The sequence below is a fragment of the Lolium rigidum genome, chromosome 4, assembly GCF_022539505.1.
Source record: "Lolium rigidum isolate FL_2022 chromosome 4, APGP_CSIRO_Lrig_0.1, whole genome shotgun sequence".
Classification (NCBI taxonomy): domain Eukaryota; kingdom Viridiplantae; phylum Streptophyta; class Magnoliopsida; order Poales; family Poaceae; genus Lolium; species Lolium rigidum.
Genome location: NC_061511.1, coordinates 179,821,894 through 179,834,739, shown reverse-complemented (window position 1 = coordinate 179,834,739; position 12,846 = coordinate 179,821,894). Strand labels below are relative to the sequence as shown.

At 43.1% G+C, this 12,846-nt stretch overlaps 2 protein-coding genes across 4 annotated transcripts; one reads left to right on the top strand and one right to left on the bottom strand.

The window, feature by feature from the left end:
* Window positions 1-343: 343 nt before the first annotated feature.
* Window positions 344-2,721, top strand: LOC124706467 (L-type lectin-domain containing receptor kinase SIT2-like). Its single transcript, XM_047238131.1, has one exon. The coding sequence runs from the start codon at window positions 344-346 to the stop codon at window positions 2,384-2,386; it is 2,043 nt and encodes a 680-aa protein (XP_047094087.1). The 3' UTR covers window positions 2,387-2,721.
* Window positions 2,486-12,200, bottom strand: LOC124706468 (phosphoglycerate kinase-like). Of its 3 annotated transcripts, none has more exons than XM_047238132.1 (14): window positions 11,964-12,200; window positions 11,543-11,701; window positions 11,300-11,385; window positions 10,736-11,012; window positions 9,947-10,290; window positions 8,725-9,010; window positions 8,060-8,142; window positions 6,767-7,018; window positions 5,684-5,759; window positions 5,088-5,164; window positions 4,971-5,020; window positions 3,838-3,922; window positions 3,156-3,254; window positions 2,486-2,851 (listed from the first exon to the last, which is right to left on the bottom strand). In XM_047238132.1, exons 2-14 carry the CDS (start codon window positions 11,649-11,651, stop codon window positions 2,648-2,650), a joined length of 2,028 nt encoding a protein of 675 aa, XP_047094088.1. In that variant the 5' UTR covers window positions 11,652-11,701; window positions 11,964-12,200; the 3' UTR covers window positions 2,486-2,647. The 3 variants fall into 3 exon arrangements, with proteins under 3 accessions (XP_047094088.1, XP_047094089.1, XP_047094090.1); XM_047238133.1 differs by having other exon boundaries at window positions 2,701-2,851; window positions 3,794-3,922; XM_047238134.1 differs by having other exon boundaries at window positions 2,701-2,851; window positions 3,156-3,274.
* Window positions 12,201-12,846: the final 646 nt, after the last annotated feature.

Below are 12,846 nucleotides of genomic sequence, written 5' to 3'. Positions count from 1 at the left end.
AAAAAAATCTGCTAAAATATTGCACCGGGACCACGTTGCTCAGTCCCGTTGATTATTTCCGGTCCGAAATTGAGGAGGACATTTGTGGACGAAATTAGTGTCAACAGGCGTATCAGCGTCACATCGCAGTCATGCCTGTCAGCCAAGCCGCCATGGCAAGTCTTGTGACCATTTTTCCGCGCTAGCTAGGTATTATACCAGTTTCTTAATCATAGCCTCCTAGTTAAAAGTAGTAGTATTATCTGTCAAGTACTACACCTAATCCTTGTGTTGCTTCTGACTTCCTGAGCTTGTGGCTTGCGATAGAGGTCAAAGTTTAAGGCAGCCGCGCGCGAGGGCGGCCATGCTTCCCAAGAAGCTGCTACTCGCGCAGCTGCTTGTGGCAGTGGTCGTCGAGGGCGGTGTGGAGTTCGCCTATGAGGGCTTCGCCGCCGCTGGGGCGGGGCTGGCGCTCGGCGGTACAGCCAGCGTCACGCCGGATGGGCTTCTGCTGCTCACCAACGACACCAACTTGAACGTAGCCCACGCCTTCCACCCGGATCCGGTCAGGTTCCACCGTCCATCGTCGACGTTGGGTGGTGGCGCGCCCGTGATGTCCTCATTCTCGACTACCTTCGTCTTCGCCATCGTGTCGGAGCTGATCGGCCTGAGCACGAGCGGCTTGGCGTTCCTGGTCGCGCCGACCAGCCGGGACCTGTCTACTGCAACTGCGGCGCAGTACCTAGGGATGTTCAACGCCAGCGACAACGGCGACCCACGGAACCGCGTCTTCGCCGTCGAGCTGGACACCGTGCGCAACACGGAGTTCGAGGACATGGACGGCAACCACGTCGGCATCGATGTCAACAGCCTTAACTCCTCGGCGGCCGCCACGGCGGGCTACTACGACGACGCCACCGGCGCATTTCAGAACCTGGACCTGGGGAGCCGGGACCCGATGCAGGTATGGGTAGACTACGACGCCGCAACGACGGAGATTACGGTGGCCATGGCTCCGGCGCGGTCGCCCCGGCCCAAGAGGCCGCTCCTGTCCACGAGGATCAACCTCTCGACGATCATCGCCGACACAGCGTACGTCGGCTTCTCGTCGGGGTCCAGCATCGTGCTGTGCAAGAACTATGTGCTAGGCTGGAGCTTCAGCCTGGACGGCGGCGCCGCTCCAGCGCTCGACGACGCCAAGCTGCCGAAGCTGCCCCGCATTGGCCCCAAGCCTCGGTCCAAAGCACTCGCCATCGTGCTGCCCATCATCACCACGGCCACCGTCCTCGCGGCGGTCGGCGTCGGCCTCCTGCTCCTCCGCCGCCGTCTCAGGTACGCTGAGCTGCGTGAAGATTGGGAGGTGGAATTCGGCCCCCATCGGTTCGCGTTCAAGGACCTGTACGACGCTACCGCCGGTTTCAAGGACAAGCGGCTGCTCGGCGCCGGAGGGTTCGGGAGCGTGTACATGGGCGTACTCCCAGGGTCCCGGTCCGAGGTCGCCGTGAAGAGGGTGTCGCATGAGTCGAGACAGGGGATGAAGGAGTTCATCGCCGAGGTCGTCAGCATCGGGCGCCTCCGGCACCGTAACCTCGTCCAGCTGCTCGGCTATTGCCGGCGCAAAGGGGAGCTCTTGCTGGTATACGATTACATGCCAAACGGCAGCCTGGACAAGTACTTGCACGGCCATGGCGAGGAGACCGCTCTCGACTGGGCTCAGAGGCTCCGGATCATCAAAGGCGTCGCGTCCGGCTTGCTCTATCTCCACGAGGACTGGGAGCAGGTTGTCATCCACCGGGACATCAAGGCCAGCAATGTGCTCGTCGACGGCGAGATGAACGGTCGGCTAGGCGACTTCGGCCTCGCGAAACTGTACGACCATGGAGCGTCTGCCAAGACCACGCATGTGGTCGGCACCATGGGGTACCTCGCGCCGGAGCTGGTGCGCACCGGCAGAGCGACCACCCTCTCCGACGTGTTCGCCTTCGGCGCGTTCCTCCTGGAGGTCACATGCGGTCGGAGGCCCATCGAGGAGTCGGAGGAGGACGTCGACGACCGATTCGTGCTGGCGGACTGGGTGCTGGGGCACTGGCGGAATGGTGCCATCACGGGCGCCGTGGACGCCAAGCTCCGCGCGGGGTACAACACCGCCGAGGCGGATCTGGTGCTCCGGCTGGGGCTGACATGCCTGCATCCGTCGCCGGTGGCGCGCCCAAGCATGAGACAGGTCATGCAGTACCTCAACAGCAGCGCGCCGTTGCCAGAGCTTCCCCCGACCTACGTCACGATCAACATGCTCGCGGCCATGGAGACACACCAGGGCGTTCTTGGCACGCGGGCTGTCTGGAGGTCGACGTCGAGCATCGCCACCATGTCTGACAGTGACATTGGCCTCTCCACCGGCCGATGACCTGGGCAAGGTATTCCAAAGCCTGCCATTTTAGAGCATGCTGCTGCTGATTGGGAGAAGATGGTTATTTAATTGGTGACAATTGGGAGACATAAGACATCAGCAGATAATTGATTTGCCTTTTATCTTCCAGTTTTTTTTTTTTTACTGAATGGACAACTTGGACATATAAGGATTATTAGTACAATTTTGAGAAAGTTACGAGTTTCTTGGAATAGAGGACTAAGAGAATCATGCCTTCACTCTCAGAATGTGAAGCTTTCACACTTTGCGTAGCATCGTTCTGTACATTGGAGCTCCGCGAGCCAGGACATGGCGCTCCCAGTCCGACATTACGCCAAACGGATTCTCTATCTGGTCATTGCCATCGTCATCCCCGTCCACCACAAGCAGGCCCTTGCCATGTGAGATGAACTGCTCTTTCATTCCGAGCAGGACGGACTCCACATCAGACTGTAAGTAAATCTGCATCAGCAAGTGCAGATTTATGGTTTAGTTCTACATCAGCAAGTGAAGATCTATAGTTTACTAAGCTGCAAAGAAATATTCTCCACTTGACTGAGCTTGATGCTGTAATCACACAAACATATGTGCATGCAAGATATCGTTGAGGGTCTAATTAATCTATAGGCTGAGCTGGTCATCATACTGTCTTCTAAGCTTCCATTTCTCAAGAACTACATTAGTTACTATCCTGCTTCCATGCTTCGGCAGGATGTGTAAACCATGTTCAAACAATTTAAATGGAGAAGTGAGGACCACAGTCTACCTTCCCATTGATCTGAAGAAGATCGGCAACAGCTTCGACGAGCATTCTTCGTACCATTTTCCACCTATTTTGCTCTTTGTTGAAGTCAGGATTTGGGCACTGCAAAGAAAAGACAGTAACTGTAAAAGATAGTCAGGTTATCCCACTAACGCGCACTTTTGGCTCTCGAGTTCTACACACCCCGATCCACCGCAAAAATTGTAGTACTTTAAAAAAGCCAAAAAAAAAAAAATGAACCTTCCTGGAAACCAAGGATGATCAAGTTTGTACTCTTAAAAAAATATTTGGAAAAGAAATGATTCCATGGTCTTTAGGGCAAAATAAAATAAAATTATGAGGAATATAAAGTGAACAGTACCTGGTCATGAGGTGTTTCGAGTTTGTTTTTTTACCCAGGATACAATGAAAGTAATTACCTAGGGAAATATTTTTATACAAGTACAATACCTGATCATCTTTGATTTCAAAATTTTCAATTTTTTAAACCTTTTTTAAAATTATTTTTTATTTTTCAAAGTATGGGGGTGTGTAGCACCCGAGAGCTCCTATGCATTTCTCCGTTATCCACAAGATAGTGTAGGATACATTGAGCATACACACAGAAAAAAAAGGCAGTAGTACTAAAAAATTTAGTATACCTGTACTGTGAAGAGATACCATAGTACCAAAGAGTTACGTGTACCTGTATTGTGACGAGAGTCAACTGTCCAGGATAACTTGAAATAATGGAGCGAAATGTGGAAGTTGCATTTGTTGATAGAAAATATCTGCCGAAAAGAACCGATGGCATCAGCGACAATGAAATAGAAGGAGACACAAAAAAGATAATAAAAACGAGCTATACAAAGAACAACAAATTCGTACAATTGTTGCAATAAGTTCAAACAGATATTGGAAGCATTTTACGTCTAAGGACTACAACATGAAAAGCAATTTGCAACTATGTCATTTGAATTTGAATACAAATTAATTGACTCTACTTTGTCTAGATATTGTTGACTAGATACATCCGCATCTAGATAAAGTGGAGTCAATGAATTTGGATCGGAGGAAGTAGTAAAATACAGCAACGTTTGCCTAAAATGCAACATGTAGTCCTCACAACATTTTTCACTTGGTATTATGTAATCCACCATCTACTGTAGAATCTGGATCTTTTCGAGACATCAACAAAGCAAATGTATGTTTGTTTCTCGTTCCACACAAATACATATATCTTTCCTACTTGTGCGCGATTGTGTTGGCATCTTCGCAAGTGAAAAGATCCAATGGGTCATTCATTGCCAGAGAATAGATGCTGGTCTAGTTCCTAATCAAATTATGAGAGTATGACAAAAAAAAAAATCCAACATCCTACATAGTTGACAAGTTTTAGTCCAATGTACATGCTTTGACAAGTTTGGTCAAACTAGTTATCCAGTAACCACATTTGAAACAGGATGGTTCAAGTCAAGGTGGACAGGGTCACCGAAATAAGGTTAGTTTGTTCTTTTGTCTGAATAATTTTCGAGCAAACTAGTTGTTGGAACTGAGACCGCTGCCATGAACATCCTACATAAGTTTATGCCCAATCTATAAGCGTTGACAAGTTCAGTCAGACTAGTTATGCAGTAACCACATTTGAAAAAGTATGCTTCAAGTCCTTGAGGTGGACAGGGTCACCGAAACAAGATTAGGTTGTTCTTTGTCTGAATAATTTTCTGAGCAAACTAGTTGTTGAAACTGAGAGCACAGCCATGAACAGATAAAGGGTTAGGAAAAGGAAAAGAAGGAGCAATAGTTCTGCTAATGAAAGTAGATGCATAAGATGCTTACAAATTTCTTTTCCCAGCTGATGCTACTTCTTGAAGGCACCTTATAACAAGCTACAGAAAAATGGTTACACAAAGGTTGAAGCATTCAAGTCAATATAGGCTACATGCAATTATTTACCTTTTCATTCATCTCAAGCCCAAGAAAATTTGAACCATCCCAGTTTCTAGCCATTTGGTATAGAAACAAACCATTTCCTGCACTAAGAAATATACTTACTTGAGAAGGGTGTAAGAACGAGAAATGCAAGGCCTCAGAAATCGATAGAATAGATAAACTATGAAGTTACGGAATGTTATATATTCTTGTAATTTACGGTAGCATACATATGCAAACATGCACTTTGATGAAGGGAACACTAGCCAGTCACAGTTAAACGGAATGAACTAGTTTATTTTTTACCATTACAGAACAGGAACAGAGATTCAAGTCTTCTGAGAAAGGATAGAAGCCCTACAGGTACTAGAAAGACTGAAAAGAGCAATACAGACATGTGTTATGTGTATTACTAATTTGTACTTCAACGCTAGAACCAGTAAGAGCAGCCACATTCATGGTTTTCTATCACAAAGCTGTTTTGATGTTAGCAGCTAGCACCATTAACTGAAACTAGTGCGGCAAACCACAATTACAGAAACAGGATCGTGCGTCTCCATCTGTGTTCATCATGCAACATACTATGATCTGAGATTGAATGTTCTTGAAGGGAGGCCTACCACTTCCTATATCAACAAACAATGGTTGTTCAGGGTCAGAGAAGACATCATCCCATGAGATCTTATAGGGGTAACTCTGCAAAAGAGAAGATTCTTGTTTTCAAGATAACTAGTAAATCAAACTTTACAGTTTTCCAGTTCGAAATAATATTGCATCTGTGGTAGTTAAAAAAAGAGGACCTTCATTTGACTGAATTATTTGGTAAGAAAAATGATACTGTAGAAAATTACATGCACATGTCAATATGCCGTCAAATGCAATAGAAATAGAAGAGAATGCCTCTTAGACATCTGACCCATATAGGAATGGAATCCATCACAGGGCAATGATTGTTTCTGCTATGAAATATAATTTATGAATACAGTTGCGAAAATTAATGCAACAATGAGCTAGTTGGTGCTAGGACTCAATAAGCATGTAGCCACAAATCATCAATCGGAAAACTAAATTTCGTTATTAATTTTTGTACGGAAAACTCAATTTAACTATTTTCCCATGGATCCATATTTAATAATTGTTATGGATATCATCATCTCTTACACAACTGTATATGTTCAAGTTTTGTTTTGCTCAATCCCTTTCTGTTAATTTAGTATTGCTTGTGAGCTGTAGAACTATAAACTCTGGAATTTCAAATGAAAGTACTGCATTAAAGAGTAAAGTGATCTAGAAGATTATATGACCAGTTCTTAGCATTATAACAAACAGAAAAATGACCATGTCAAATATTGGAATGTGCTCTTAAAATAATTTAGAGACAGAGAACTTCCTCGATTTGTACATGTAATTTCAAGAAAATTTTATATTTACATTGTTAAATCCATAGTAGGATCACTCGAAAATGAGACTTTAATTGTACAGGTATGCACATATCTGTTGGCATGCTAGGTGAATCAGGATATCAGGCTCTTGAAAATGTTGAGAACTTGAGATAAGATTTATGTCATGCATAATGCATTGATTGTATATGCACACACATACGCTGAGAAGCATCAGCTTTTTTATATTAAAAAAAAAACTTGATAACGTTTTCAGTGCACTCACAGACTGAGTAACAGAAATAGTATTAGAGCACGGCGTACTTTGTCCAATGCTGCAATACCAGGCAATATTCTTCCTTTGAGAAATTCCCATACAATAGATCCATTTTCAAAGGTTGTGTATTGTGATGAGGAGTCTGATATCCCTTTTACTGCCTTGCATGCTGCACTTCCTACTAAAATAACATCACAGCTATTATGACTTGCTTTGTCCAGTATCTGACCTAGCTGTATTGCCCCAACAGAAACTTCTTTTGTTGCATCATAGCTTGTAGGACCGATCCATAGGATCTTCTGTGTGAAATATATATGTAAAAAAAGAATTAGAACTTGACAGGGTAAAAGGATTCTCCTAAGATTTAGCATGTAAGTTGGTAACAGAAACAAAGGAACTTCAATAAATGCCATATACTCATATTTAACACTACACCAAGTAAACTTGAGCACATAAATCATCACATATCAATCATAAGCTTTCAAGTTGCTCAGGGTGTATTGCTGTCAGCAATGCTTCATTCTGATGAAGCCTCAGATTTCCAAAGTAATTTATAGAGCTGTGGGACATGTTTTGGAGCATGTTTTGCAGTTCGGTTTTTGTCAAGATAGTGCTAATGGCAACCCCGATCACCTGCTGTTTGTGCTTGTCAGCAGGGTGCGGCGGGAATTTCAAGACAATGCTAATGGCAGGCACAGCAGTGTCAGCTGACCCACCCAAGGTCTGACAAATAATTCAACACAGAAAACTTGGAATTCACAACCTCACTCGGCTAGAACCTGCAGGGGTTGAGGTGGATGTGGAATGTGGCTACAGAGAACAGATCTTTAATGCAGTTCAGCCCAGGGCATGCAGATCCTTGGAAAAGTTGGTGTGCAACCCCGGGCTGGCTGAAGAATGCGAGTGAGCCGCACGAGCAACTCTGTCCTGTCCAGATGGCAGAAGATGACAATGCCATCCGCATAAAACAAGACGCTCGCTGACCGCCGCCAGATCCCGGCGTGTGAGGCGCTGGAGAAGGATGGACTCCCGAGCCCTAGCCAGTTAAAGGTCTGCGTCCTCTGATGGCCTTCAAGCCAATGTGCCTTAAACTGGTTGTTCTTCCTACAATGCAACATGCACAACACTTCTGCATATTCTTGGGTTGGCGGGAGGGAGTGTGGTGGGGAAGAATGACAGGTGGGATTTTTTTGTTAGAATTTTTTCCCAGCTAAAATAGTGCAGTACATAGTTAATAACAGAAACATGAAAAAATGTGAGATGTTTTAAACATTTCAGTTAATGTTATTTTTATGCACTACATAAAACCTCAACACATTGGTAGCAATAGCATTTCTTACCTTGTATGATGGCATTAATGAAGAAATTGTCTCCAGTGTTGATGGCCCTATATCAACTGGTGTCCAGCCCAAAGCACTTAATCCTGGAACATACATGGACATCAGAAAGCTTCATTATTGTATAAAGTACCTACTAGCGCTTAACTGATCGAAATCACCCCTTCAAGCAATTTTGAGGAATATAGGTATCGACTGCAACAAAAATACTAGAATACCAAAAAATACATAATCAACAATAGACGTCAATGGACTAATAAGCATGTATTATCACCAAATCAGGTGAACTGTTTCGTAGATGCAGGTAATTTCAGGAGCTGGTAGCAGCAACAAGCATTCTATTTTTCAATGGTGGCAAACTAATGTTACGGGCATGGTTCTGTTGGCAGCAGCTATGCAGCAAGCAGTAGGAACTTTGGCGACAAGGATGGATAAGTAGCCCTTTCATTCATGTTTAGTCACTTTGATTATTTCTCATCTCATCCATTCGTGTATATATTTGCAAAAACTTATACTTTGACATGTAAATTAAGAAAATAAATGAGAGTTGTATCCTAAACAGGATGTTAATCAAAAGAACGAATAGTACAAGCGCTACCCAAGAAAGAAGAGATGAGTATTGGAACCACATAAACAAATATAAATAACTAAAGCCTGGTCAAACTCACCAGACAATAGTTCAGCTGAGTCAAATATTTCTAGTGTTTCATTGTTATTGCTGTTCAAACACCAAAAGTCTGTTGGGTAATAAATAGGAATATTCCTATTATGAGCTATTTGGATAAGTTGTAGCACTTCCTTGGTTGCATTTCTTTCCAGCAAACAAGAGGGCACTGGAATTCCAAGGCCATTCATTATTTGAAATGATAATTTGCCAACAAGGAACAACCCATCACAATGAGAGGCTAACAGATGCAGCGCTGTTGCTTTTCTCAAGAAGTTGCTGCCTCCAATCTGCAATAACCAACAATATCAACAATCCATATGGTTAAACAACATAAAAAAAAACCTCACAAAATATGTCCTAATACAAAGTGTTTATCCTGCTTGCAGATAGTTTACAGAAAAGACTTGCTAGGACCAAGGATCATTTTGGTGCAGAATTGTCATTTGTGATTAATCATTAAACATCATGAGTGTAATATTTTCAACTAACACCTTGAAGAGACTTCACCAGGACAACCACTAAATTTTCATGTTATCTACCATAAACATAACAGGACAATACATTGAGGATGCACTATATCTCCAAGCATTAGTATTTCTAATGAACTTGAGAAAAAGAAAAAAAAACTATCTGTGTGTACAATACTACCATCCAGACTTTGAAATAGCACCAAGTATTTTTGCTCCATTAATCAGTATAGCACAAGACAAGAAGTGCAGCTCTAATCATCTGATATTGTACAGAAAAAACTAAATCCTATGCTTAGACATGGATGCTGCCAAGAAAAAAAAATCTAAGTCCTCGGTCTGATGATAATGAAGAATAAGAAAAAGAGCATGTGGTTGGTTTCGGTGTGTGTATTTAACAAGTCATGGCCTCAAAACAACAATAGCTTAGCTTTTCAACGTCGATGATCAGACGGATCGAATAAACACATTTTATTTTTCTTGAACACAAATCAAATTTGTTTCGTTCTGTAAAATCAACATATTTTCAGCATAAGATGTCTCCTTTTTTCCGATTGCGCCAAAAGTAAAGAACAATTTTACTTGGCAACAAAAACAAAGGACACTGAAACTAAACAGATTGAGGTGTTAAAACCAAAGCTAGTAGATAGGAATTAAAGAAAGTTGTCTTTTAGGTGGTATTGCCTTAACGTTGTAAATAGTTTATGACAACTGTATATACTATGAACGGAAAATAAAACAAGGACCAATTATTACTATTGCAATGTATGGGCGCCTTGTGGTGTCTGTCATCTTTAGCAATTGCATAAGCTCCTCCTCAAACTGAAAACCGGCAAGAGATGCGTAGCAGAAGCGAGTGATGCCAACAGTTGATGCACGAATCTTATGAGACATTGAGAAAGAATCGTTCACAAAAACTGCAGCACCTGAAGCTAGCTTCTGAGAAAAATTAATGCAGTTTGCATTTTCTCCCCTGAAGTTCAAAAGATTTTCAAACAAGATAATATCATTCTGCACCCACTCTTCCTTCTTAAATGATGTTAAACAAGGGACACCATTCACTGGGATGACCTTTGCTTGAAGAAGCGGTGACAGGTAGTCTGATGATCAGCATTTATGACTCATTATTTCCATTATCAAGAATGAATAAAATGTGAATAAGTTGGCATTGTTTTTAACATGTGATTCAGAATACATGACAGAACTAAACCAGTATATTAAAATCAACAGTATAGAAAAAGAGAGAAGCAGGAAATGCTGTTGTCCAGACATTTAGTGCAATGGAGCTCAATAGCATTCTAACTCGGTTTATCCAGATACACAGATCAGTTTGGTTTGCATATAATAAAATACATTTACAGGGCTATGTTGCACAAACATGTAATCCTTTTCGGAAGTATGTAATCTCAGGCTTATTGGTGATAGAATCATTCTGCTGTAAAGTCGTAAAGAAGAACAAAATCGATCTGAAAATACAACAATATTTTAACAACTTATCATTGTAAAGACTTGGATAAGCATATCGGCACATGGATATCAATTAACCTGCAAGAGATTCAGTTGAATTTAGCACTGGCATGACAGATTGGAGCACTGGATCCCAACTGGTAACTAGAAGCACTTTGGCTCCTGCTTTGTACAGGTATTTGATAGTTGATAGTGTCCTTTTCAGTGACAAATTGCATGAGCCTAGAGGGTCCAGTAGTATTACAGAATCAAGTCGGACCAGGACCACCTCTCCAAAAAGCTTTTCAACTGGGAAATCCCTAAGAGTTTGCACGTGCAGATAGGATGTTGGCCTATCAACACAAGAATTCATGTCCTGAAAAAAATGTGTAATGGCTAATATTTATGAGTAAATTCAGAAAATAAATCCTGCTTGAGAGGACTGCATGACTACGCCATAGAAAAGAAACAATGTTTGTGTTTCTCACTCAGTTCTAAAAGGTTCAGTCATCCTTAGCAATTCAATAGGACACAAGACATAAGAAATACAGACGCAATGCTGCATTGGTATTTCTTGTCATGGTATGAAATAAAAATAAAACACGACAATGGTTGATATTCAACATTAGTATATATTTAGCATCCAGTGCATTCCTGGCGTACCTCCTTCTGAAGATGAGCTGCATCTGTTGTAGAGCTAGAATGTGACACCTGAGAGCACTGTGCTTTACATAATGGTTTCTGACTCCCTACAATAAGAAACTTAAGATTCAAGACAATTGGCAGAAAACTGGAGCAACTTCAGGTATGCTCCCCAAAATGCCAAAAATCCATGAGAAGTTGTTGAGGGTAATCACACGCATAATAAGAGATAACGCGAGATATGATGGAACATCGCGGCCTCACCCAAGAAGCAACAGCTATCTCGTGTAGACTCGGAGCATCCACCGAATAGCGGCCATGGTTCTCGCCGAAGAGGTGTTGGTGAGGTCAACTGAGCACCCCAAACCTGCATGGCGCCCGCCGTCCTTCTGAAATCTTAACCGCGCGCCTGGTGCGCCGATGCTGAAATTCGAACCATAAATTAACGAAGAACGAAACGCTAAGTATCAACGTATTAGCGCGACTGCGCGAGGACATCCACAGGCGCCGCGCGTGCAGCCGAATCGTGGAAGGGGCATCGTTCAGTTGCAGCGCTGCAAATTGTAGGGCTAGCCATGGGCGTACATGCTGCATCACAGGTACAGCAGCTAGCGCTAGGTTTGGTAGATGCTACTACTCAATCCGAGCATCGGATTTGAGTGTGAGAGAGAGAGCGAGGATTTACCACGCTTTCGTGTCGCTGGCGGCCTGGCGCCGACGGCGAAGCCGATGGCGATGGCGATGCCGGCGCTCCCCCGCCCGCTTTCGTCTCTCCACGACGACGACGAGGACCCGAGTAGCTTCTCCCGGCGGTGGATCGGCTATCCGGGACGGGGAGGACAGGAGGAGGAGCCGCTTCTGGCGGTGGAGTTGGAGCCGGAGTTGGGAGGGCAACAGGAGAGCGAGCTGCGTGCCGTTGTCGTTGTGGGGCGGAACCGTGGAATTGAAAAGCCGACGGGATAAGGTGCCGCGGGCGACGGCGAACTGCGACGGAGTCTATGGCGTTGCTCATCTTGGGCCGGGCAAACTTGCTTTGTTGGGCCTCACTGCGTACCAGGCCTCCGTATCACCAAGAGACCAGGTCGGCGCGTACCGCACACCTCGCGCGCGGTACGGGCCGGCCCAGTTAGGTGCGAGCTTCCTCTTTTTTACGTTTTTTTCTTTTCTTTTTTGTTACTCCTTTCTCCGTTTCATTTTCCTATTTTTGTTTTCTGTTTTATTTTTCTTTTGTTTTTTTCTGTTTCGAAAATTATTAAATTTGAACGAATTTTATAATTTGAACAAATTTATAATCTTGAACGAATTTTGAAATTTTACAAATTTATATTTGAACAAATTTTTAATCTTGAACGAATTTTGAAATTAGAACAAAATTTTAAATTTTGAACAATTTTTAAAATTTGAACAAATATTTAATCTTGAACGAATTTTGAATTTTGAACAAATTTAAATTTCGAACAATTTTCGAAATTAATTAAAAAATCATTTTAAAAAATTGTTCAAATTTAAAAAAACGTTCAGTTTCAAAATTTGTTCCAAGTTAAAAATGTTCAGAATTTAGAATTTTT

Excerpts from the sequence above, each read along its gene's own strand:
- LOC124706467 (XM_047238131.1), top strand. The coding sequence starts at position 344 with ATGCTTCCCAAGAAGCTGCTACTCGCGCAGCTGCTTGTGGCAGTGGTC.
- LOC124706468 (XM_047238132.1), bottom strand. The coding sequence starts at position 11,651 with ATGCAGGTTTGGGGTGCTCAGTTGACCTCACCAACACCTCTTCGGCGA. Across the intron at positions 10,291-10,735 it reads TTCAACTGAATCTCTTGCAG|ACTACCTGTCACCGCTTCTT; the intron begins GTTAATTGATAT and ends GCTGATCATCAG. Across the intron at positions 5,165-5,683 it reads GTTTGTTGATATAGGAAGTG|GAAATGGTTTGTTTCTATAC; the intron begins GTAGGCCTCCCT and ends TTCTTAGTGCAG.